Genomic DNA, 27525 nt, shown 5'->3' on the forward strand with positions numbered 1-27525 from the left:
ATCAACAGTCGACTGGGACAGCTGTAGAAGGACTGAAATGTCCCTGATGGATGTGTTACTCAAGTGAAAACCAATGACTGCTCCACGTTTGAAGTCACTAAACTGCCCTGAAGGATCCATTCTTCTGTTCCTGCTTCTCTACTAACAACACCACATTTCTCGCCTCCTTTTATACCGGCGAATCCGCCTCTGATGACGTCTAACGGCGAATTCCTTACCACATAGAGCTATCATCATACTTTTGATCAGTCATTCTGGTGTTTTGATACTCCCACCAGTGCCAAGTCTGTAGAAAGGCAAAAAATTACAACAACAGAATTAGTGACTTAAAATACACTCATCAACAAAAGTTTGGAATATCAAAGAGTTTACTACAATGACTTCTTATAGTACAACCACTGAGGTTTGTACAATACCAAATACACATAGTTCCTTCTGAAAACAAGAACGATTGTGGTTAGTTGCAAAAAAAATCATTACAAAACAAAGTAGGCTAGACGACACCAGGAACGCGGATTCGTTCAGGAAGTCCATCCATTTGCAGGTTGAACTGTAATGTACATCTTGAAAACAAAAACAGTGAAAATCTTTATCTCATGACGATGGTTATCAGTCTTTAGTAGTGAATATGTCCTCCCCGCACGTGGGTGAGTTCAGTTCTGCGAGGTATTCACTGGATGAGACCGTCAAGATTATCTTGGGGTATGAGGTCCCATTCCACTATAGCAACTTCACTGAGGTCCTAAAGATTGTCAAGTGGATTCCGGCGATGTGCGATGGCCACCTTCAACAGGTCCCATGCATGCTTAATTACATTCATGTCTGGGAACTGTGGTGGTCAGTGCATTCGGTTGATGTTGCATCTTTGAAGATACCGAGACACTGCTAGAGTACGGTGTGGTCTTGCATTGTCATCGACCAGAAAGAAGGTGACGCCAGTTTGACGTCTGTATGGCTTTACAGTCGTTGGTAGGATCCAGACTGCCGTAGATGGAAATTAGATGGGTACGCCGACCCATCTTTATTGACGCCCAGTGGAGTACAGTTCCACCTGAAAATGGGTGGACTTCCTGAACGTATCGGCGTTCCTGATGTCGTCTAGCGCTTCTTCAATCCGTAACACGTCTAGTGTCGTGACGCAGACCAGTCCTAGTCTCGTCAGCAAACACGACATTACTCCGTTCTGCAATGGTCCAATGTAGACTCAAGCTCATAAAGTAAGGATAATGCTGATACATGGTGAAACAACGCTCTGGTGGGCGGTTTGCGGGTTTAAATCACCTCGGGGTATGACCATGCGGTGCATTTGACCTGCGGTCGTCGCACGGTGGCGCTGGCAGCAGTCCACATACGCAGAGGTGTGTTGGTACATGTCAGAGTATGGTGCAGCGAGTAAGTGTGCAGACGTGCTAATGATGGCTGTGTATTGAAAATGGCTCAAAGAACACATATTGATGATGTTATGAGGGGTAGAATACTAGGGCGACTGGCGCTGGTCAAACACAGCAGGTCGCAGCACGAGCCCTCCGTGTGCCACAATGTGTGTTCTCAAGATTATGGCAACGATTTCAGCAGACAGGAAACGTGTCCAGGCGCTACAGTACGGGACGCCCACAGTGTACAACACCACAAGAAGACCGATATTTCACCATCAGTGCCCGCAGACGGCCACGGAGTACTGCAGATAGTCTCGCTCGGGACCTTACCGCATCTACTGGAACAGTTGTCTCCAGACACACAGTCTACAGACGACTGAACAGACATGGTTTATTCGCCCAGAGACCTACAAGGTGCATTCCACTGACCCCTGGTCGCAGGAGATCCCATAAAGCCTGCTCTCAAGAACACAGTACATGGTCATTGGAACAGTGGTCCCAGGTTATGTTCACAGATGAGTCGAGGTATAGTCTGAACAGTACTTCTCGCCGGGTTTTCATCTGGCGTGAATCAGGAACCAGATACCAACCTCTTAATGTCCTTGAAAGGAAACTGTATGGAAGTCGTGGTCTGATGGTGTGGGGTGGGATTGTGATTGGTGCACGTACACCCCTGCATGTCTTTGACAGAGAAACTGTAACGGGTCAGGAGTATCGGGACGTCATTTTGCACCAGTATGTCCGCATTTTCAGGGGTGCAGTGTGTCCCACCTTCCTCCTGATGGATGATAACGCACGACGCCACCGAGCTGCCATCGTGGAGGGGTACCTTGAAACAGAAGATATCAGGCGAATAGAGTGGCCTGCCTGTTCTCCAGACCTAAACGCCATTGAGCACGTCTTGGATGCTCTCGGTCGACGTATCGCTGCACGTCTTCAAATCCGTAGGACACTTCAGGAGCTCCCACAGGCATTGGTGCAAGAATGGGAGGCTATACGCCAGCACCTGCTCGACCATCTGATCCAGAGTATGCCAACCCGTTGTGCGGCCTGTGTACATGTGCATGGTGATCATATCCCATATGGATGTCGGTTTACATGCGCAGGAAACAGTGGCGTTTTGTAGCAAATGTGTTTCGAGACAGTTTTCTCAACTTATCAGCAATACCGTGGACTTACAGATCTGTGTCGTGTGTGTTCCCTATGTGCCTATTCTATTAGCGTCAGTTTTGTGTAGTGCCACGTTGTGTGGCAACACATTTTGCAATTATCCTTAATTTATGAGCATGAGTGTAGATATGGAAGAGCCCAGGTCCTACGACTGCGTCGGCTCCGTTGGCTCAATGCAAAACTTTTTAATTGGTCTTCTGGACTGAAGACCACCCAGATGCAATCTTCTCCGCGCTGTTTGGTGTGAGATACGAATCCCTGTTTCCCGGGAGAGGTCACTTCCAATGCTTCTGGCAGCTGATGTTGGCCACATAGGAGCCGATAGTTGGAGGAAACGATCCTGAATTGGTGTTGTCATACGCGAACGACCACTGCGAGGTCTGTCGTTCACATTTCCCGTCTCTCTGTACTGTCTCCGCAATTTAGACACAACACTTTTACCGACATGTAACCGATCCGCAAGATCTTGCTTTGTATGACCTGCTGAAAGTAAAACCACTAACCTGACTCTATCAAAGTGTTGTATGCACCTGCGTTGCATGTTACTGCAGTGCCGAACACAAACTGAATAAAGCTGTTGTTCATACTGAACTACTAGCGGTGTGCCGCAGCGTCAGCGGTATGTTTACATGACTGGGAAACAGCAACAAAGCTTGCCACTAGCAAACAACGTTCAGTATATGGGCTTGTTTGTTTGTTTGGCTCTGAGCACTATGGGACTTAACATCTATGGTCATCAGTCCCCTAGAACTTAGAACTACTTAAACCTAACTAACCTAAGGACATCACACAACACCCAGTATATGGGCTCTAATTGGATAATGCATGAAGTACCTAGGTCAGTGGACTACATTTTGGGATAGTATTACAAAGGAAGGAGAACAGAATTCCTGAGGATTGGAAGAAAGGAATTATAGTCCCGATCTTCAAGAAAGGGGATAAAAGGAGATGAGAGAACTACAGAGGAATCACCCTGCTATGCCACTGTGGAAAAATCTATGAAAAGATCCTGGAGAAGAGAATAAGAAGCAGTATTGAAAGTAGACTGCAAGAGGAGCAGTATGGTTTCAGACCGGGAAGATCAACAACGGACCTCATATTTGCGGTAAGGCAACTGCAGGAAAGGCACTATGAGTACGGGAAGGACTTAATCATGGCCTTTTTAGTTATTGAGAAGGCGTATGACAGTATCTGTAGGGACAAGCTCTGGGATGTGCTGAACGCAAAAGGGATAGATGAAGAGATAACACGAAAAGTCAGAAAAATGTATGAGGGAAGTGAGAGTTGTGTGAAAGTGGGGAGGGAACGTACTGCATGGTTCAAGCTGGAAAATGGGCTGCGACAGGGAAGTGCACTTTCGCCTTTATTGTTTATTATTGTTATGGATGAAATCCTACATCAAGTATCAGATGCAATTGGAGGTCATAAAATGAAAGCAGTGCTTTTTGCCGATGACCTGATGTTATGGGGAAATTGCGAGAAGGAGGTGCAAGAGCAGTTAGATGCATGGGAGGCAACGGCAGCACAATATGGAATGCATTTCTCTGCAAAGAAAAGTGAAATAATTGTCACAACAAGGAAGAAGAATAGGCCAAATGTGGATATAACTTGTGGAGGGGAAAAACTACAAGTGGTAGAGAACTTCAAGTACCTGGGAAGCGTGATTGAAAGTAAGGGGGGAAACGCAATGGAAATAAATGAAAGGTGCAGAAAAGCAGCGCAGTTCTACAAATGCATTAGGGGGCTTATTTGGAGCAAGGAGGTGCCACAGAAATCCAAGGGAATTATATACCGAACCTACTTTGTCCCCATATTGGCATACGGAAGTGAGACATGGGTAATGCACAAAAGCGACAAAAGTAGAATACAGGCTAGTGAAATGAAGTTCCAGAGGAGCAGGTTGGGTGTAACAAGACGAGACAGATTGCGAAATGTGTATGTGAGGGAAAGCCTAAAGGAAGAACCAGTACAGGACAGGATAGAAAAATCAAGACTCCAGTGGTATGGACACATGAAGAGAATGGATGAGGGAAGAATTCCAAAGAGGATGTTTGATCTGCCACTGGAGGGGAAGAGGCCCAGAGGAATACCAAGAGATAGATGGGTGAAGGGAGTGAAGGAATGTGTGATGAGAAGAGGAGGGAACTGGACGAAGGTGGAAGAGGGGGAATGGTGGAAAGACAGAACACGATGGAGAGGCTTGTGTTCCCTACAGACCCAGCCAGTGGCTGGAAACTGTCCAAGATGATTACAAACTTTTGTTGAGCAGTGTATTTAGTAAACATCCACTATGCTTCAAGTATTTACCCCAAGAAGTTTTGCTGATTGAACCTTTCCCGATGCGATAGGTGGGACTGTATGAGCTGACCTCGCCGGTCCGTGAAGGCAACCCGCATTACTGTACGGGTACACAGTCTGACTATACCTGTGTTTGCAGGCGTAAGCCGTACAGCACACACATTATTTGTAGTTATCATTTTATCAGCTGATTGACATTCTGGTCATGTCCATTCAGCCATCTCAATAGCTCAATAGTAATGTCCATTGTGACAATACGAAAGTAAGGACAACACAGCACCCAGTCCCCACGTGGAGAAAAATCTCCCACACACTGACCGCGCAGTACGTAGGCGGACATGCATAGTTTACTTAAACCAGACTCTACACGACGAAAGTGGTAAAATAATTAGCAACGAGCTAAGTACAGTTAGAATTTTCAGGAAACCTGGAGAAGACAGAACACACTTTGTCTGCCATTTATGGAAAGCTAGGAGGAACTATGTGGACTGCAGAACGATTCTACTGCTGCGAACGTTCAGTTCCCGTATTGACCGCAAAGATAAGATAAGAGAAATTAGATCTCTTACGGAAGCTTTTAAACAGTCTTTTTTCCCACGCTCTATTTGCGAGTGTAACGAGAAAGGAAATGACTAGTAGTAGTATGTGGTACCATCTGCTTGCACCGTGGAGTATGCTGGAGGGTTGTTCGGAAAGTAAGGATCGATCGGCCGCGAAATGGAAACTACAGTGAAAATCCGATGGAGCTTTGTACATATGTGTTGGGCAGTGTCTCTAGCATGGCTGTCCATCGCGTTACTTTGTTCTTTTCAGTGCTGAGCACCCAGTTAGCACGTAGAGATTCAAGAACAATAGTGTCTCCCGCCAAGTATGAGTGCCAGATTACATGCAACCCCACATAACGTAACAGTCATGAATTTCCTTCTTCATGACATGCACACTGTAGGTTCAGTGAGGACTTACCTGCAGCGTTTTTGATGGGAAGTGTTTGGTCACATACTGCAGAGCCCCGTCTTAGCCCCATCTGATTTTCATCTCTGCCCAGATGAACCGCTGCCAATCAAGGCAACATTTTGATACAGACAACGAGCTTCATTCCGGAATAGAAAATTGTCGGAAAGCACTGGCGGCTGTCTTCTATAACGATGGTATTGGACAGTTGGTACAACGCTACGACAGATGTCTAAGTCTGAGCGGCGACTATGTAGAGAAGTAGCTGGAAGGTGTAGTTAATCGTTGCAAGCAAAACAGTTTTGATTTTCATTGTGGTTTCCATTTCGCGACCGATCGCTCCTTACTTTCCGAATAGCCCTCGTATGCAGATGTAGATAAACAACATCACAATATATCTACCAGTAGAACCAAATACTAGTTTTTGTAATAATAGCAATTTTAGTCACAGTTTTCATCTTTTAGCTGATATACACTTAATAAAACTAATGTAAAAATGTATGACCAAATAAAGATGAAATACCAATAATTAACTCCTCAAGATGAATTTATAGCGCTCGAAATCTTTTCGTAAATTCGCGTTATCGAATTAAAGACGGCTCTTTTTCTTTGCATTATTCTGACAACAGTAACAGAGTCAGGGCTTGAATGGAAAAAAATTAAATTTAATCTTGATTAAAAATAAACTTTGTCAAAAATAAATTTTGTACCCCAGACAAGAAATGAGCGTAGTATCTTACGTCAATAATATCAGAGAGCTTCAACTGGAATCAGTCAACTCATAAAAATTTCTGGGTGTAATGGTTTCCAGGGAAACGAAATGGAATGTTTACCTAGGCTCAGTAATTGGTAAAGTAAGTGACAGTTCATTGGTAGGATAGTTGGAAAAGACAATCAGTGTGTAAAGCAGAATGTCTACAAAACGCTGGTGCGACCGATCCTCAAATACTGCACATAGCCGAATATGTTTAACAGGGGACATGAAGACATACACAGAAGGACAGTACGAATGGCGACAGCCTTGTTTGGCCCTTGGAAGAGCGTCGCTGAGATGTTGAAATACCTGAAGTTGGGAGACATCAACTTCTCCTACCTAAAGAGTTTCAAGATCAAGCATTGTCAGAAATCTATGAACATTCTACAGCCCCACATAGATTGATCCCGTATGTATCTTGAAGTCAAGAGCAGAGACATTTAAACATTCTTCCTGCACTCCAATCGCTAATAGAACGAGAAAAAGCCCTACCAAGTCGTAAAATGTAAAGCAAGTGCTGTCTTGCACTTCACAATACACTGTGCTTTTCAGAGTATGGGCGAAATGTACATTAATTTCTTCCAGCTGGTGTTCCCCAATTCATAAACGTTGAAAGTTACAAAAACATTCCACGTCGTAAAAGTGACATAGAATGACGTACGTACTCTATAAAACGAAATGTCGTAAAAGAATAAAAAAGAAATATTTTTGATATTTGGAGGATTAAAACTGCAATCCCAGCTCACATCTATGAGGAAAAAAGCACAATAATTAGATGGTGGCTTTCTTTTCGTCTGCCCTTGTTGATACGCTAATGTCGAAGTTATAGTGATCGTAGAGTTTGAGATAAGGAACTAATGGTCGAAGCTAAATAGTTTTCTGTTGATATAAATAACTAAAGTCTTACAGAAAAATCTCAACTCACAGCACTTGTTCACAGTAACGACCCTCACATTGAAATATAATCCAGTACATTTATTTACTGATTCCCAGTCCCTGCACCAATCGTAAAATTTCTGTAGGTCTTCAGACATTTCGTTGCAACTTCGTGGCGTTGCCGCTCTGCGATATGCAACACTATCATTCACCAAGACCCTCACACAGATTCCTACATTAAAGTCCGAATCCAAAGATTAGAGATCCTTTTTGTTCCGTAGACCCCCTAGTGAGGAGATCCTCATGGATGTAGACCACATCATAGAACCAGAATACATAACACGAATTGAAAAAAAGAAAAGAAAAGAAAGAGGTATACCAATGTACCTCCCACAGACCCAGAGCTGACTAGTCCTCTTAGACGTGGAATAAGTTAAAAATGCTTGAACATGTTTTACTGTAATGGATAATAAACCAGTCACAAAACATTTTAATGTACAGGACGCGGCGGTGCATATGATAATTCTTATGCTATTGTAGCTACGTATGAAAAACAAAACCATTTTACGACTCTTATTTGTATTCATCATATTACTACAATGAGAATATCCAGAAGTCAGATCCTATGTAACACTCAAGTTATTTGAATTAAAAATACGTGAACCATTAGGTTCTACTAAGACATTTGTCAATGGAGTGGAAGGAGTTATGCACCAATAAGTCCTTTACACTCTTCTTAAACTGAACTTCGTTAGTAATTGAACTTCTTAAGGCAGCTGGCGAATTATTGATAATGATTGCTCGTTAAAAATGGACAAGTTTCTGAGTAAGTGACTTCAAATCTTTATGAAGATTGCTTTTATTTCTACCATTGATTCCATAGTTAGTTTGAAAAAAGAGGTACATTATTTATGAGACTTTTCATTATGGGATAAATATAGTAGGAAGTAGTTGTTAGTATCACCAGGACCTTGCACAAGCCTCTGCAGAATTTTATTGATTTCAGACGACAAGTAATTCACATTATACGCTTTTGGAAGCGGAAAACTTCAGCTTGGTTTGATGAGGTAACCCAAAAAATTATTCCGTGTGACGCTATGAAGTGAAAACGATGACGCGAGCTTTTATTTTACTTTTTTTCACTTAAGTCCTACAACATTTCCATTGCAAACAGAGATCAGCAGTTCAGTATTATGCTCCTCCCAGTTGAATTTATTATCAGGCTGCAATCTCAAAAACAGGACACCGTCAACGTTTTCTGTTTTCTTGTCGTCATATTTTGGAAGTGGACTGGGAGAAAGCCTCCAACGTGTAATGAACTGCGCACAGGGTGTTTTACCTTGTTTAGTAACACAAACTGGCAAGGAATCGTTTATTAATATCCCTGAAGATTTCCATTAACCGATCTCTCGAAATACTATACGTTATTTGTTATTCATTGCAATAGTTATATCATCGGCAAACAAATGAAAATTGGCATCCGGTAATGTTCCTAATGAAAGTACGCTGACACAAGAAAATTAAGGGCCCTAAGATGGAATCTTGTGGGACACCAAATGTAATTAGTTCCTGGAACACCACATGTAATTAGTTTCCATTTGGATGATGGCTGGTAACACAGGACTTTTTTCTACTGACACCCTTTCTTTCCTGCCAGTGAGACAAACTTTGAACCATTTTGCAGCATTTCCTATTGTGCCACGATATGCTAATTTTTTTTCAGTCTGTAATTTCTAGTCTAACGAATAAAGTAAATTCTCGCTTTATGCATAACTGATGATGATGATGAGGTCCCATACTCCTGCTTAGCGGAGGCGGTTTGCCATTGCCTTCCTCCGACCATAATGGGGATGAATGATGATGATGATTAAGGCGACACAACAACTCCCAGTCATCTCGACGCAGGGAAAAATCTCTGACCCCACCGGGAATTGAACCCGGGACCCCGTGCGCGGGAAGCGAGAACGCTACCGCAAGAGCACGAGCTGTGGACTTACGCATAACTAGCCTACTTAAAATCGAAACCCTTCATAAATCCAATCTGTGACTGTGACAACTGTGTTATCTACAGTCACTTGGCTTTGTTTATTAATTTTTCTAAAATAGACGAGAAGTCTCCCAAAAGTGAAACTCAACTGAAACTTGATGTTATTTGTTCATTTCTTTTTCTTTCAAAGAGGCTTAAGTGCATGATATTGTAGCTGAATGGGAAATTTTCCAGTGACAACGACTGGTTATACAAATAATTTGATATGTTGATACCGTTTTATTTTAAAGATTTTATGCTGTACATTACCACTTCAGGTGTGGTGAGGGTCATCTTCAAATTACTGTCAGGCATGGTGCTCTAGCGGTAAAGTGCATGCCTGCAAACCGACAGCCTCCGGGAACGACTCCCGGTCAGATCACGGAAATTTTCCGTCTCCCTTCACCTCTCGACGATGTGCCAGGAACGACATGTGGCTCGGATTTCTCTTTAAACTGTAGGTCGTCTTTCTCCGGTTGGATAACTGGGGTAGGTTAGGGACACGCAAGTCGCTGAAGTAGCGTCCTATAGAATGACCTGCTCCCGGCCACTGAGCCGTAGGAATTTAATGTAATTGTATTCGTACACTCCTGGAAATGGAAAAAAGAACACATTAACACCGGTGTGTCAGACCCACCATACTTGCTCCGGACACTGCGAGAGGGCTGTACAAGCAATGATCACACGCACGGCACAGCGGACACACCAGGAACCGCGGTGTTGGCCGTCGAATGGCGCTAGCTGCGCAGCATTTGTGCACCGCCGCCGTCAGTGTCAGCCAGTTTGCCGTGGCATACGGAGCTCCATCGCAGTCTTTAACACTGGTAGCATGCCGCGACAGCGTGGACGTGAACCGTATGTGCAGTTGACGGACTTTGAGCGAGGGCGTATAGTGGGCATGCGGGAGGCCGGGTGGACGTACCGCCGAATTGCTCAACACGTGGGGCGTGAGGTCTCCACAGTACATCGATGTTGTCGCCAGTGGTCGGCGGAAGGTGCACGTGCCCGTCGACCTGGGACCGGACCGCAGCGACGCACGGATGCACGCCAAGACCGTAGGATCCTACGCAGTGCCGTAGAGGACCGCACCGCCACTTCCCAGCAAATTAGGGACACTGTTGCTCCTGGGGTATCGGCGAGGACCATTCGCAACCGTCTCCATGAAGCTGGGCTACGGTCCCGCACACCGTTAGGCCGTCTTCCGCTCACGCCCCAACATCGTGCAGCCCGCCTCCAGTGGTGTCGCGACAGGCGTGAATGGAGGGACGAATGGAGACGTGTCGTCTTCAGCGATGAGAGTCGCTTCTGCCTTGGTGCCAATGATGGTCGTATGCGTGTTTGGCGCCGTGCAGGTGAGCGCCACAATCAGGACTGCATACGACCGAGGCACACAGGGCCAACACCCGGCATCATGGTGTGGGGAGCGATCTCTTACACTGGCCGTACACCACTGGTGATCGTCGAGGGGACACTGAATAGTGCACGGTACATCCAAACCGTCATCGAACCCATCGTTCTACCATTCCTAGACCGGCAAGGGAACTTGCTGTTCCAACAGGACAATGCACGTCCGCATGTATCCCGTGCCACCCAACGTGCTCTAGAAGGTGTAAGTCAACTACACTGGCCAGCAAGATCTCCGGATCTGTCTCCCATTGAGCATGTTTGGGACTGGATGAAGCGTCGTCTCACGCGGTCTGCACGTCCAGCACGAACGCTGGTCCAACTGAGGGGCAGGTGGAAATGGCATGGCAAGCCGTTCCACAGGGCTGCATCCAGCATCTCTACGATCGTCTCCATGGGAGAATAGCAGCCTGCATTGCTGCGAAAGGTGGATATACACTGTACTAGTGTCGACATTGTGCATGCTCTGTTGCCTGTGTCTATGTGCCTGTGGTTCTGTCAGTGCGATCATGTGATGTATCGGACCCCAGGAATGTGTCAATAAAGTTTTCCCTTCCTGGGACAATGAATTCACGGTGTTCTTATTTCAATTTCCAGGAGTGTATTACTAAGTTAATTATGATGAGTCGCCTGAAATATTCCCCGGTAGCAATTACTCAACCTGAAAACCCCACCTTTTCAGTAACAATTACGAAATATTTGTTAAAAAATTTTGCAACACTACATGCATCTCTTGCCAGTACATCATTTACTATTGAAGTTATCTGCTCATTTTCTCTGGTTCTAGCTGTCTCCCCCTCCTTATTTACGTCCAATATTGTCTTTATTTTCTTGCCTGATATATCTTTTCCTCATAATACCTTTGCTTTGATGTTTCGTTATTGTCTACAGTCTTTTGCAATATGCGTTGTAATTAATTATAACCTCCAGTTTCTGGCAGATACTGTTTCCTTTTTGTCCTGTAGTATACCTTCTTTTGTATTTTTGGGGGCTTTGGCCTAATGTGGGTTACATTGGGGTGAAAGTTTTCAAATAAGGTAGGAACTTCATTAATATATGTTTCATTCATGTTCAGGTCAGAATTCTTCCCTGAAATAACAGATCTTTGGCTTACTGACTGCTCACTTGAAGTCAGAGTTGGTAGATTTTGTATTCTGATTAGTACACTCCTGGAAATTGAAATAAGAACACGGTGAATTCATTGTCCCAGGAAGGGGAAACTTTATTGACACATTCCTGGGGTCAGATACATCACATGATCACACTGACAGAACTACAGGCACATAGACACAGGCAACAGAGCATGCACAATGTCGGCACTAGTACAGTGTATATCCACCTTTCGCAGCAATGCAGGCTGCTATTCTCCCATGGAGACGATCGTAGAGATGCTGGATGTAGTCCTGTCGAACGGCTTGCCATGCCATTTCCACCTGGCGCCTCAGTTGGACCAGCGTTCGTGCTGGACGTGCAGACCGCGTGAGACGACGCTTCATCCAGTCCCAAACATGCTCAATGGGGGACAGATCCGGAGATCTTGCTGGCCAGGGTAGTTGACTTACACCTTCTAGAGCACGTTGGGTGGCACGGGATACATGCGGACGTGCATTGTCCTGTTGGAACAGCAAGTTCCCTTGCCGGTCTAGGAATGGTAGAACGATGGGTTCGATGACGGTTTGGATGTACCGTGCACTATTCAGTGTCCCCTCGACGATCACCAGTGGTGTACGGCCAGTGTAGGAGATCGCTCCCCACACCATGATGCCGGGTGTTGGCCCTGTGTGCCTCGGTCGTATGCAGTCCTGATTGTGGCGCTCACCTGCACGGCGCCAAACACGCATACGACCATCATTGGCACCAAGGCAGAAGCGACTCTCATCGCTGAAGACGACACGTCTCCATTCGTCCCTCCATTCACGCCTGTCGCGACACCACTGGAGGCGGGCTGCACGATGTTGGGGCGTGAGCGGAAGACGGCCTAACGGTGTGCGGGACCGTAGCCCAGCTTCATGGAGACGGTTGCGAATGGTCCTCGCCGATACCCCAGGAGCAACAGTGTCCCTAATTTGCTGGGAAGTGGCGGTGCGGTCCCCTACAGCACTGCGTAGGATCCTACGGTCTTGGCGTGCATCCGTGCGTCGCTGCGGTCTGGTCCCAGGTCGACGGGCACGTGCACCTTCCGCCGACCACTGGCGACAACATCGATGTACTGTGGAGACCTCACGCCCCACGTGTTGAGCAATTCGGCGGTACGTCCACCCGGCCTCCCGCATGCCCACTATACGCCCTCGCTCAAAGTCCGTCAACTGCACATACGGTTCACGTCCACGCTGTCGCGGCATGCTACCAGTGTTAAAGACTGCGATGGAGCTCCGTATGCCACGGCAAACTGGCTGACACTGACGGCGGCGGTGCACAAATGCTGCGCAGCTAGCGCCATTCGACGGCCAACACCGCGGTTCCTGGTGTGTCCGCTGTGCCGTGCGTGTGATCATTGCTTGTACAGCCCTTTCGCAGTGTCCGGAGCAAGTATGGTGGGTCTGCACACCGGTGTCAATGTGTTCTTTTTTCCATTTCCAGGAGTGTATTAACAGTTGGCCTACATATCACAACTATCACTTACTGCTGGTTTTGTAACATAATTTTGTTCATTATACATTTCTATAAAGGTATTATCAAAGGCTGTTTATGAGATTTTGCTACCCAAGTTGTGAAGTTTGCGGTAGGATTTAGGTTAAATGATAATGATAGCAACTGTAATAAATTCTTATAGGAAGAGTTTCTAAAATGCGGATTCAGTATCCCGTAAGCCACTATCTTATTCACAGATCGACAGCGTCGAGCTGTATCGAATTGTTACATTCTTCTTCGTCTTTTTTAAGGTTACTCGGTGGCTACCCGAACACATACGTCTTCACGAAAGCAGTGGCGGAAGAAATGGTGTCCCAGGAATTTTCAGATCTTCCGATAGCAGTTATCCGACCTGCTATGGGTAAGTATCCACAACGTCAGTCATGGATGTAACGTCAGTGTTGTAATTAACAGTACAGAAGTTATTTAAAGCACTAAACAGTGTCGTTATACTCCAGAACGTAATGTATTGTTAATACTGTTGTATTATCTATCTCTTTGAAGTTCAAGAAAGGAAGTTGGTAGATCGTTCTTCTAAATGTCAATAAACCAAGAATGGCAGTGATTTCATCTAGCCAGCTTGAAACTCAAGCAACGTACATCAATCAATACGCGTGTGCTGTGTGTAAAAACCGTAGATAGCCACCTCTGATTTTAAACCTACATAAAGTGAATGAATTTTAGATACAATGAAGCATAGTTCTCATTCCTATAGTCTTGAATACAGTTCTATCTCGTGTAGCTGTTGCACTCATCAACTGTTGGCTGGTTTATTAGTTCCACGATTCGTTTTGAAGGATTTATTTCCTCTTCTTCAGGTGGACAGCCCCGTCAAATTAGAGGAGGAGAATACTAATGATTTGTGAGAAGTGTTGCTTGAATGCCACTCTAAATATTACTATCCGTGACAAGTGACTATGAATTACATTAACTGTTTTTATATTGTTTGTTATTTAGAAATTTCATTTGCTTTAGTCCAAAGTAGCGTGTATGTTTTTTTGAATTAACAATCGGTTCGTACTAACACAATTACCGGGGTAAGAGAGATTGATTTTGGACCATGGAAAGGATCTATGATGGTACTTGCCGAAAACGTTAAGCATTTGACAATATACGATAAAAGAATAAAAAAAATTTTCGTAAACGTGTCGGTCGCTGCTCCCACCAGCCACATGTCAGGAATATGTAGTCAGTTGTTTAATTACAACGCATCACAGAATATTTTGTCCACATAGATACACAAGAACATTTTAGTTACATCGGTTTTTTCTCACGTTTTACAGGCAAGGAACGCGTGGAACATATTGACAAACGTAATGAATATTTAGAGTATTTACAATTACAGACAGTTTGATTGAGACGTCAATTATGATTTGTCGCATTTGCACTGAATAACAGTACAATATTATTGTATATGAAAGATTGTTACGTTATGAGAAATGGCGGTTTTGACTGTGATACTGGGCAGCGTAAACACTTTTCCTGAGTAGATGTAAAAAAGGAGACTCTCTGGATTCCGAAGTTTATATTGTCAAGTAGTCAGTCACCGTAAAGGGTAGGCTTGGTTGTCGAGCGTTGTCTGAGGCAGATGTGTGTGCTGGTTGAGGGACTGATTTCCGAAAGTGTTACTGAAACTTGTCATTTATTAAAGAAGGTAACATCCATCCACGTGCGTTAGTTTTGCATAAAGTGGAACATCGTGTTTAGTGAATATTTTCAGTTCTGCTTTGTAAATTTTTGCATCTCGCTTTGTTCGACTTTCCTTACTGTTGTATCAGTATCTCGTGAATTCATGGATTCAGAATAGCAATGCGTCAATCTTCACTCCTATTAATTTTTAAACGCTGAGTACAAATTTTGTTTGAAGAACTAATTTTCATGAAAATCTGGCACTAGGTTCTTTTGAGCAGCCACGTAACACTTTTGATCTGAGTAAACGATCCCGTGACGAAACGCGCCGCTCTTCGATGGAACTTCTTTAATATTGCTCTCATTTGATGAACAACACCCAAGAATCGTTAGAACAAGTGTTTTCTAAGCCACTCGCTGGCCATCTTCCGTTAATCCAGTCAACTTTTTCAGTATAAATTTATTTTTCATTTTATTGTTCATCCTATTGTTCTTTTTATTAGCTATTTTATTGTTCATTTTAATGCTCAATTTTTGTTGCTAATTTTAATTTTCCTTCAATTTCTCGTCTTATTGTTCACTTTATTATTCCTGTTTATTCTCTCATTTTACAGATTACGTTCACTGATTTACGTGCCAAGTGTATCATACTGATGAACCCGGCAGTGCTTTTCAGTTCCTGAATAAATAAGGGATGTGGATGTAGTTCCTATGTCCATCTCCTCCACCTCCTGTCTTCGTCCATCTCCTCCCCCGCCCCCCCCCCCTCTCTCTTCACCACCTTCTCCACTCTCTCTTCCCTCTCTGTCTATGTCTATTTCCTCCTTCCCTCTCCGTTCGTGTCCTTTTTCCCTTCCTCTCTGACCCTGAGTCTTGTTTATCCCTTTCAGACCCTCTGGCTACAATTGAGTACATTAATCTTTGCTGTGTATTAGCTGCAACAATTTTTTCCTCATCATAAACCTCGTGTATACAGCTGTCAATGTTCCGTCCTCTCACCAAACGCAGTTGCTGCGTTTTGCGGAAAAGGAGCGATTTATTCGACTTCCTGTCTTTTGTTAAAAAAAATCGAGTTTTTTAAATTGCATTTTTGGATCCATAAAAGTGTTTAGAATCCACCCCTGAAACGATTTTTCCGAATACGGAACGGAAATGTTCGTTATTCGCGGCTGAACAAAAAAATGCACCTGCCTGGAATCGGCCTTTTTCACGCACCAGTTTTTTTTCTTTCGGAGAACGAGTTATTGTACCGGTGCTTGGGAGGAAACACACAAAATTCAAATGAAAGTTTGAACGCCCAAGTTTAGCCCCCAAGCATTTGCATTCTGGTGCGAAGACTGTGGATATTGCGAATTTCCTGGCAGTGAGCAGCTTCAACGAATGGTATTCAGGAACTCTGAAGACTATGAGAACAATGGACATCACCCTGGGAGTCTATTTGACGCAGTTCGCGAAGCATTCGGACGACCACCGGATTCAAACGGCCGAAAACCGTTTGTCACGGGCCGTAAGAGCGGCTCTGGAGCAGCGCAGGATGGCCCAGATCGAGCAGAAAGCCCTCTGCGAGGCAGAGGAAGGACTAGTTTATGGACCCGGAATAGCAGATTGAACGGGAGTTGCATAATATTGCATTTATATGTAGTCAAAACTACAAACGCGTTTTTCCTGAAATGCTTTTTTTTATCGCGCGGTATGGTAACTGCAAATGTACTGAACCGATTGGCAATATTATTTGTTTCCGAGGAAGCTAACTAAATTGTCTAGGGGTGTACCACTTATTGCGATCCATCAACTATAAATATTTTTACTTGGCCGTCGAAGACGAAAAATCGATGTAAATATCCTATTAGCCGGCCGCGGTGGTCTCGCGGTTCTATGCGCTTCAGTCTGGAACCGCGCGACCGCTACGGTCGCAGGTTCGAATCCTGCCTCGGGCATGGATGTGTGTGATGTCCTTAGGTTAGTTAGGTTTAAGTAGATCTAAGTTCTAGGGGACTGATGACCACAGATGTTAAGTCCCATAGTGCTCAGAGCCATTTGAACCAAAAATCCTATTTTTTTTTTAAAATGGCTGTCATTTTGTTTCCTAGGGTCCAAATAACTTAAGCGAGGTACAACTCTTAAAGAACTTTATATACTTCGCTAACGTCAACTCAGTTTTGATTTCAGACGAGCCGGCTGAACTGTGACATACCGCGCGTGGACGTCTACATCGAATTTTTGCTTCGTTCCACGGCACTTCCGCCTTTGCTTTTCGACATTTCTGGTAAAAAAAAAATTCCAATTTGTAGAGGAAATATCAATAAATATTTTGACCAAATTTGACATTGATATGTATAACACATCCCGAGAACAAATTCTCAAAGAACATGCTTTTTTCGGACCAAAGAAAGTAAACCTCCCCGTAAGGCATGACTATTGGTTTTCAGGCCAAGGAAGGGAGCGCTTCCGAAGCATCTTACTTTTTAAAGGTTCACATGCCACACTGGTTAAGGTACACGGTGCATTGCAAAATGACGCTACACAAAACAAAAACGCCTAGGCAACTGTGGCACACCAAGGGCCATAGATAACAGGGCCGAACGACGGCTGCGGAGCTGTATAAGGGCGAATAGACATGCAACTGCTGAGCGACTGACCACTCGGGTGAACCATGAGACTACCAACAGTATCTCCTCAACAACCGTTTAGAAAACGTTGCTGTGCGTGGGCCTCCGCCTCATACACCTGGTTCATGCACCCACCTTGACTGCTGCTCGTCGGCGACAAAGGCTGGAATTTGCATGCCAGTACCACAACTACACGTCCATTGAGTAGCGACAGGTGGCATTTTCAGATCAATAACGTTTTACACTCCATCGGACATATGGCCATTGGTGTGTTCGGCCCTGCAACAAACGTAGGAAGGGCTCAGGCGGAAGAGGGAGTATTGTGGTGTGCAGAACGTAAATGTGGCAATCCCTGGTTGATCTCCTCATTCTATAAGGCACAATGGAGCAACACAAGTATGCATCTATCGTTGCGGACCACGTCCACCCCTACATGTAGGTAGTTTTTTCTTAGGCATGATAACATCTATCAGCAGGACAATGCAACATGTCACACAGCCCTCAGTCCACGGACGTCGTTCGAAGAGCATCAGAACGAGTTTAGCGCATTCTCCTGGCCAACAAACTTCCCGGATTTAAACCCAGTTGAGAATCTGTGTGATCACTTCGATCGGACGGTTCGCACCGTGGAACATCAACTGAGAAACGTAGCGCAGCTGCCCATGGAAGTGGAGTTGGCATGGCTCCACGTCCCTGTCAACCTCAACCAATCTCTTCCTGTAGGTCTGCACTGCAAAAGGTGGTTGTTGAGGCTTTAGGCTGGTGGTCACATTAATGTTGTGGGCCGTGAAGTAATACAGACATGATGAAGTGTTTGTGCAAAACGATAAATAAATAAATATATCATTTCTTTACGATTCTCCTAATGAATTTCAACCTGTCATCAGTTTCTCCTGCTATCTTTTTGAGGTGACCGTTCAACTTTAAGTAGCTCCAGCTACTCTTCGACGTTTTACGGTAGCTGCTACTCCTAGTGACTTGTCGCCAATAGTGTATCGAACAGTAGTGGATCTGTTTGCATATTTATGAGCAATGCTTCAGCCGAGGTTACGGATGCACCTTCAACGATCAGCACTGGTTAACCGCGCCTGTAGTCTGATCACTATCCATGGACACACAAACATTTAACGAAAAAGACGTCGTGCAACAGATAATTAACAACGGAAGGGGGTGGCCCCAGACAACATGAGAGATGTGTGCTGTAACTTACACAAGATAACAAACCCGGTGTTCATCTAACTATGAAATGAAATAGTGACCGTGGTCTACGTTTACCCCTATTTATTGCAACATTCTCTGTTGGCATACATGAATAACAAACTATTATTGTCACTTCTTGTAGTGGCCATTTTCGCAGAAGCTGTATATAAACAGCTAACTTTGAAACAACTGCAACTATTATTGTATCGGTTTGATCAAAAGCAGTGACAGTTGACGTGGACCACTATAGAGCTAATACAAGAATACCTCAGCAGAGATTGGATAAGTAAGATTTACGGCTAGCTAACTCCGTGATTATCACACAGTGATTGCCTATGCCCACCAAAAGAAAGAAAGAATTACACATGCAATTAACATTTCGAATTGATTCGTGATGATGTTGCAGACGCTTGCGAAAGTACTGTTTCCTGAAATGTGCCTACCCTAACAGCAGAGCGATATAAGGGCGTCCATTCTTGCAGCCTGCTCGCCGACGCTGAGTTCTCTCACCACATTCACTCAGATTTCTGATGCGTGAAGCGAAGTCTGAAGTCTCTCAATCAAGTGCTCACGTTTCAGACCCGAAGTGAAATCTTTCCTCTATTGAGAATGGATACCCCCCCAAGTGTTGTGTTCTCCCTCTCGTGGGCAATTCAGAAGTGGAAGTGTGTCCTTTACCAAGAACTGACGTCAAGTGACGTCTCTGTTCTCTATTCTACAATTCCTCACAGTTATAGAGTGCCACTGTCATTGTATTTGCAAAGCACCAGTCAATTACATATTCGTTAGAAAGTGAACACTCCATGCTAAAGTTTTATAACATTAACAAAACACTACACACCCAGTCTAGGAGCTCTTAAACAATTCTGAGTTTCTCTCCCAGCCTCCAGCATACTTGACGTTTCAGCCAAAACAATTTGCTCCGTGTATGCAGTTCCCAAAAACTGTCATGTTGGCTTCTCCCACTCTACAGTTTGTGTAGGTCAGCCGATAAGGAAGCCTCTCACTACTTTTTAGGCCAGGGATCATCCAGTAAAAGTGTCGACAGATAGGTGGCCGAAGGGGAAAAGAATTTCTATTCACAAAGCAGGCCAGCCACATCTCATGGCATGGCAAGATGTTATCTATCTCTGACTGCTCCTTGCAGAGCGTTCCTGGAAAGCACTGCCTCAGCTCAACGCAAAGTTTCTTTGCTGAGCCCAGACGCACTTGCTTGTAAAATTCGTGGCTTCCTACCCCGTGTAGGCGTTTGTCATACAACGTTAAGTATTTCTGTAAGTGCAGAATTGTATCCACGTCACGCAGAGCGCAAAGCATCGTGTGAAACTGGCAGGAAGGTTCCTGTTCATCATCAGCCTTGACAGAAGTGAGGCCCGGAACCCGATACGTGCTCCCTCACAGTGGCCGGGGCTTGCAAGGTCTTCTGAAAAGGCAATCGTCAGCCGCTAGGGGTCCTTCCAGCACAGAGCCAGAGGCATGGCCTGTGCAGCTTGGCAAATCATGCACTCATGCAAGATCTCTACCAAGAAAAAGTAATTAATATGGAGTTAGATGCCTTTGTCTGGCAATCACTGCCGTTATTCATTGCACTTTTATTAACGATTATCGCTATTTTGTGAAGTGAACTAAATTCAGCCAGCACTGTTTATCAGTCAAATTATGGTTAGCAAATGAGACACACTAGTCCAGCAACAGAAAGTCACGAATCAGTTATACTTATTTAGTTCAGGATCAACTGCCAGTTGGTGCACCAATAATCGATCGTATGTTGGTCTTCTCGCATTCTGCAATTGTCTTCTGTAGTTACAACCTTTCTATAAACACAGATTGTCCATAAATAGCCCCATGGAATCTCCAGCATTGTTAATAAAAGTAAATAATTTTCTTCCACGAAGTGGGTTTCAACAGAATGCAGGAAAGTTGTATTTATGGCTTCTCGGCATTTGATTAAGACACTACTACCGTATCTTAATCGTCCGAAAGTTTATAAACCTGTGCGGCAAAAAATCCGCTATCCTATTAGTTCCAGCATCTGCAGAGGTCTCTTCTCTCATAACCTATAACTAATGGTCCCATCTGGTTTACCATTTTTTTTATCAATCTACTGACTAGCTTGATGCGGCCCGACGCAGATTCCTCTCCTCTGTCAGCCTTCTCATCTGAAAGCAGCAATCCCAACCTTCCTCGACAAGTATTTGCTGGATGTATTCCAATTTCTGTCTTCCTCAACAGATTTATTCCTATACGAGCGTGGTCGAAAAGTTTCTAGTCCAAGATAGTTACCGTAATGTCTCGCACAAACACCGCCACCTACTTTTATGGTGACCCTTTCTGGCTGATGATGAAGTCCCTTACTCCTTGACAGAGCGTAGGAGAGAATGCGGGAGAACCGCACCGCTATACTAGGCAAGGTCCTAGCGGAAATGGTTTGCCATTCACTTCCTCCGACCGTAATGGGGATGAATGATGATAATGACGACGACAGAGCAACACCAAGTCATCTCGAGGCAGGTGAAAATCCCTGACCCCGCCGGGAATCGAACCCGGAACACCGTGCTTGGGAAGCGAGAGCGCTACTGTGAGACCATGAGCTGTGCACCTTGCTGGGTATGCAAGTCAAATTTCGCTACTCCAGCTTCCTTAGTTTTGCCGCTAGCGATATGTCTGCGTAAGCAGAAGAAACTAACGATCAAAGTCCGAAAACAAATTATTGGACTGTTCAATTAACAAAAACAAATTCTCCAAGTATAGCACCAACACAAAATAGTGATCCGTCTTCGAATCACAACTACATACAAGAATAATGTAGAAAACAACAGAAATAATTTCCTACTAGTCGCCGCCAGAGACTTCTCCGATTTTTTTTTGTCATCAGTCTACTGACTGGTTTGATGCGGCCCGCCACGAATTCCTTTCCTGTGCTAACCTCTTCATCTCAGAGTAGCACTTGCAACCTACGTCCTCAATTATTTGCTTGACGTATTCCAATCTCTGTCTTCCTCTACAGTTTTTGCCCTCTACAGCTCCCTCTAGTACCATGGAAGTCATTCCCTCATCTCTTAGCAGATGTCCTATCATCCTGTCCCTTCTCCTTATCAGTGTTTTCCACATATTCCTTTCCTCTCCGATTCTGCGTAGAACCTCCTCATTCCTTACCTTATCAGTCCACCTAATTTTCAACATTCGTCTATAGCACCACATCTCAAATGCTTCGATTCTCTTCTGTTCCGGTTTTCCCACAGTCCATGTTTCACTACCATACAATGCTGTACTCCAGACGTACATCCTCAGAAATTTCTTCCTCAACTTAAGGCCGGTATTTGATATTAGTAGACTTCTCTCGGCCAGAAATGCCTTTTTTGCCATAGCGAGTCTGCTTTTGATGTCCTCCTTGCTCCGTCCGTCATTGGTTATTTTACTGCCTAGCAGTAGCAGAATTCCTTAACTTCACTGACTTCGTGACCATCAATCCTGATGTTAAGTTTCTCGCTGTTCTCATTTCTACTACTTCTCATTACCTTCGTCTTTCTCCGACTTACTCTCAAACCATACTGTGTACTCATTAGACTGTTCATTCCGTTCAGCAGATCATTTAATTCTTCTTCACTTTCAATCAGGATAGCAATGTCATCAGCGAATCGTATCATTGATATCCTTTCACCTTGTATTTTAATTCCACTCCTGAACCTTTCTTTTATTTCCATCATTGCTTCCTCGATGTACAGATTGAAGAGTAGGGGCGAAAAGCTACAGCCTTGTCTTACACCCTTCTTAATACGAGCACTTCGTTCTTGATCGTCCACTCTTATTATTCCCTATTGGTTGTTGTACATATTCTATATGACCCGTCTCTCCCTATAGCTCACCCCTACTTTTTTCAGAATCTCGAAGAGCTTGCACCATTTTATATTGTCGAACGCTTTTTCCAGGTCGACAAATCCTATGAAAGTGTCTTGATTTTTCTTTAGCCTTGCTTCCATTATTAGCCGTAACGTCAGAATTGCCTCTCTCGTCCCTTTACTTTTCCTAAAGCCAAACTGATCGTCACCTAGCGCATTCTCAATTTTCTTTTCCATTCTTCTGTATATTATTCTTGTAAGCAGCTTCGATGCATGAGCTGTTAAGCTGATTGTGCGATAATTCTCGCACTTGTCAGCTCTTGCCGTCTTCGGAATTGTGTGGATGATGCTTTTCCGAAAGTCAGATGGTACCTCGCCAGACTCATATATTCTACACACCAACGTGAATAGTTGTTTTGTTGCCACTTCCCCCAATGATTTTAGAAATTCTGATGGAATGTTATCTATCCCTTCTGCCTTATTTGACCGTAAGTCCTCCAAAGCTCTTTTAAATTCCGATTCTAATACTGGATCCCCTATCTCTTTTAAATCGACTCCTGTTTCTTCTTCTATCACATCAGACAAATCTTCACCCTCATAGAGGCTTTCAATGTATTTTTTCCACCTATCTGCTCTCTCCTCTGCATTTAACAGTGGAATTCCAGTTGCACTCTTAATGTTACCACCGTTGCTTTTAATATCACCAAAGGTTGTTTTGACTTTCCTGTATGCTAAGTCTGTCCTTCCGACAATCATATCTTTTTCGATGTCTTCACATTTTTCCTGCAGCCATTTCGTCTTAGCTTCCCTGCAGTTCCTATTTATTTCATTCCTCAGCGACTTGTACTTCTGTATTCCTGATTTTCCCGGAATATGTTTGTACTTCCTCCTTTCATCAATCAACTGAAGTATTTCTTCTGTTACCCAAGGTTTCTTCGCAGCTACATTCTTTGTACCTATGTTTTCCTTCCCAACTTCTGTGATCCCCCTTTTTAGAGATGTCCATTCCTCTTCAACTGTACTGCCTACTGCGCTATTCCTAATTGCTGTATCTATAGCGTTAGAGAACTTCAAACGTATCTCGTCATTCCTTAGTGCTTCCGTATCCCACTTCTTTGCGTATTGATTCTTCCTGACTAATGTCTTGAACTTCAGCCTACTCTTCATCACTACTATATTGTGATCTGAGTCTATATCTGCTCCTGGGTACGCCTTACAAAGATTTCGGAATCTCTGTCTGACCATGACGTAATCTAATTCATATCTTCCCGTATCTCCCGGCCTTTTCCAAGTATACCTCCTCCTCTTGTGATTCTTGAACAGGGTATTCGCTATTACTAACTGAAACTTGTTACAGAGCTCAATTAGTCTTTCTCCTCTTTCATTCCTTGTCCCAAGCCCATATTCTCCTGTAACCTTTTCTTCTACTCCTTCCCCTACAACTGCATTCCAGTAGCCCATGACTATTAGATTTTCGTCCCCCTTTACATACTGCATTACCCTTTCAATATCCTCATACACTTTCTCTATCTGTTCATCTTCAGCTTGCGACGTCGGCATGTATACCTGAACAATCGTTGTCGGTGTTGGTCTGCTGTCGATTCTGATTAGAACAACCCGGTCACTGAACTGTTCACAGTAACACACCCTCTGCCCTACCTTCCTATTCATAACGAATCCTACACCTGTTATACCATTTTCTGCTGCTGTTGATATTACCCGATACTCATCTGACCAGAAATCCTTGTCTTCCTTCCACTTCACTTCACTGACCCCTACTATATCTAGATTGAGCCTTTGCATTTTCCTTTTCAGATTTTCTAGTTTCCCTACCACGTTCAAGCTTCTGACATTCCACGCCCCGACTCGTAGAACGTTATCCTTTCGTAGATTATTCAATCTTTTTCTCATGGTAACCTCCCCCTTGGCAGTCCCCTCCCAGAGATCCGAATGGGGGACTATTCCCGAATCTTTTGCCAATGGAGAGATCATCATGACACTTCTTCTATTACAGGCCACATGTCCTGTGGATACACGTTACGTGTCTTTAATGCAGTGGTTTCCATTGCCTTCTGCATCCTCATGTCGTTGATCATTGCTGATTCTTCCGCCTTTAGGGGCAATTTCCCACCCCTAGGACAAGAGAGTGCCCTGAACCTCTAACCGCTCCTCCGTCCACTTTGACAAGGCCGTTGGCAGAATGAGGCTGACTTCTTATGCCGGAAGTCTTCGGCCGCCAATGCTGATTATTTATCAAAATTTAGGCAGTGGCGGGGATCGAACCCGCATCGAAGACGTTTTGATTACGAAACAAAGACGCTACCCCTAGACCACTGTATTTTTTCCTCCTATCTACGTAATTTTGTAGCTCTCAATTCGTTCGAGCAATCAATCATTCATGATAGGAAACACAGTCATAGCTCAGTCACTCAAAATGACTCTGAAATTTTACTTGTTAGAATGAAATCAGGCGATGATTCTTCTTCTCTGCAGACTCGTGCTTTGCGGCAGTCTGCTAATCTGTACAAATAAAATGCCTCGTAATTTTGGGAGCGTTGTATAATCAGTCGGGAAACCTCAAATCAAGCGGATATTTGGCTTTGATGAAGTTTAACCTTCCGAAGAAGTAATGGAGCTCTTGGATTATTAAATGCAGGTTCGTATCCAGTCTTTTGGAAGTTCCCTTCTGATTAACAAGTACGCAATATCGATAAATATCATTAATTCTCAGATTTCCAATACACACCTTTTATTTGAAGGAGCAATCTATATATATTACCTTTTAATCGTACAGTTCGTATCAGTTATCTTCTGTGATAAATCTCAATAATCAGATTACAGTTCTTCCAAACCAAGCTCAGGCTAATCGGCACGAAGACAATCTCGGAAGCTCCCTTTCTTTTTTTGCTAACAACCACCAGAGGGAGTACTACAAAGAATACTTATGCGCTCATGGCATAGCTATTGTGTGAACTACTTTTCGCATGGATTCTGCGAGTATGAAGATAGAAAATTAGTAAACGTCATTCAAGGGTAGAATTGTATCAGAATAATTCATCAAATATAAAGAGATATTACAATGATTATGAATCAAAGACGCTACCCCTAGACCACGACTACCTTCTCCGGTATACCAAGGCTAATGCAGAGGTCAGCGAGAAGATCCAAGTCGGGCTGCCGGGGCGGCAGCTATCCACGTCCGCCTGCGCCTTTATAGCGCTTCGGCGGATGAGTACCTCGGAACTATTTTCCATGAAGTGTTTTGACGTGTGAAAATAGTTCCGGGATCTGCAGCGACCTCTTCCTTATGTTTATGTAGGCCGGCAGTGGCCCTTGGTGGCCGCTAGTGTTTTTGCAGTGTTGTTGTTGTTGTTGTTACTGTTGTGGCCATTCATCAATATTGCCTGTCGGTTGTGTAGTGCTTCGGTTTGCCTGCGAGCGGGCAACTCGCGGCTGCAGGCTGTCAGTTTGGTTGCTGATACTGTAGGCGCCGTGATGTCTGGTGGAGAAGGCCACAGCAGCTAGGATGCGTTGTATACCGTAGTGTAAGCAAAATGTGGAATATTGAGAAAATCGAGAACGGTGCTATGATTGAATGTCATCATTTTAAGGGAATGACTTACAAGGAAATTGCAGAGGACATGCGGAGTGCGCTTAAGGACAGTGCTCCGTCTTATGCAACAGTGAAAAACTGGGTGTCCGACTTCAAACGTGAAAGAACGAGTGTGGAAGGTGCACCAAGGAGAAGAAGGGCTGCCACCGCTGCCACTGATGAAACAGTGACTCCAATTTACGGTACGATTTTGCAGGATCGTCGAACAACGTTGCAGCACGTTGAAACAACATTTGGAATCTCCCATGGACGTGCTCATGACATTGTTGTGGATATTTTGTGAATGCGGAAAGTTTCATCTCGGTGGGTCGCGAAAGACTTGAACGTAGAACAGAGACAGGAGCGTGTGTATGTTGTGAAGAAATCGTCCGACAATTTGAAGCGGATAAAGACGTCTTTATTGCAAGGCATGTGACAATGGACAAAATGTGGGTTCACCACTTTGATTCTGAGACAAAACAATAATCAAAACAATGGAAACATCGTTCGTCCTCTACTCCAAAAAAATTCCGGGTGCACAAATCAGCCAGTAAGGTGATGGCATCGGTCTTCTGGGACGCAGAAGCGGTAATTATGGTGGATTGCTTGCAAATGGGCGTAACTACCAATGCATTATACTATTGCATCCTCCTGCGCTGTTTGAGACAAGAGATGAAGAAAAAAATGGCGGAAAATGGGCGCAAAGGAATTCTTTTGCATCAGGAGAACGCACCGGTGGACAAAGTCCTCGCGACACTGGAAACTAGGCGTGACTGCGGGTCCGAATCGTTACATCATCCGCCGTATTCTCCAGCTTTGGCTCCATCAGACTTTTCTCTTTTCCCAAACCTAAAAACAGACCTCAAAGGACGACAATTTGACAATTATGACGCAGTGATTGATGCTGAGAACGCATGGTTGAACTCGAAATAGAAGACCTTAATTTGAGTGATTTGCACAAGTTACCTGAGCGTGACCGCAAATGTATTTGTTCAAAAAATGGTTCAAATGGCTCTGAGCACTATGGGACTTCACAGCTGTGGTCATCAGTTCCCTAGAACTTAGAACTACTTAAACCTAACTAACCTAAGGACATCACACACATCCATGTCCGAGGCAGGATTCGAACCTGCGACCGTAGCAGTCGAACGGGTCCGGACTGCGCGCCTA

The 27525-nt window shown here is 44.2% G+C and overlaps 1 protein-coding gene across 2 annotated transcripts in view; it reads left to right on the plus strand.

The window, feature by feature from the left end:
- The window catches only part of LOC124711336 (fatty acyl-CoA reductase wat-like), a 273938-nt gene that overhangs the window by 204895 nt on the left and 41518 nt on the right, over positions 1 to 27525 (plus strand). For both annotated transcript variants that reach the window (XM_047241370.1, XM_047241371.1), the window contains exon 6: positions 13738 to 13847. In XM_047241370.1, coding sequence (XP_047097326.1) covers positions 13738 to 13847 — 110 coding nt within the window. The remainder of the gene's footprint in view (positions 1 to 13737; positions 13848 to 27525) is intronic.

This window comes from Schistocerca piceifrons, chromosome 8, assembly GCF_021461385.2.
Source record: "Schistocerca piceifrons isolate TAMUIC-IGC-003096 chromosome 8, iqSchPice1.1, whole genome shotgun sequence".
Lineage (NCBI taxonomy): Eukaryota > Metazoa > Arthropoda > Insecta > Orthoptera > Acrididae > Schistocerca > Schistocerca piceifrons.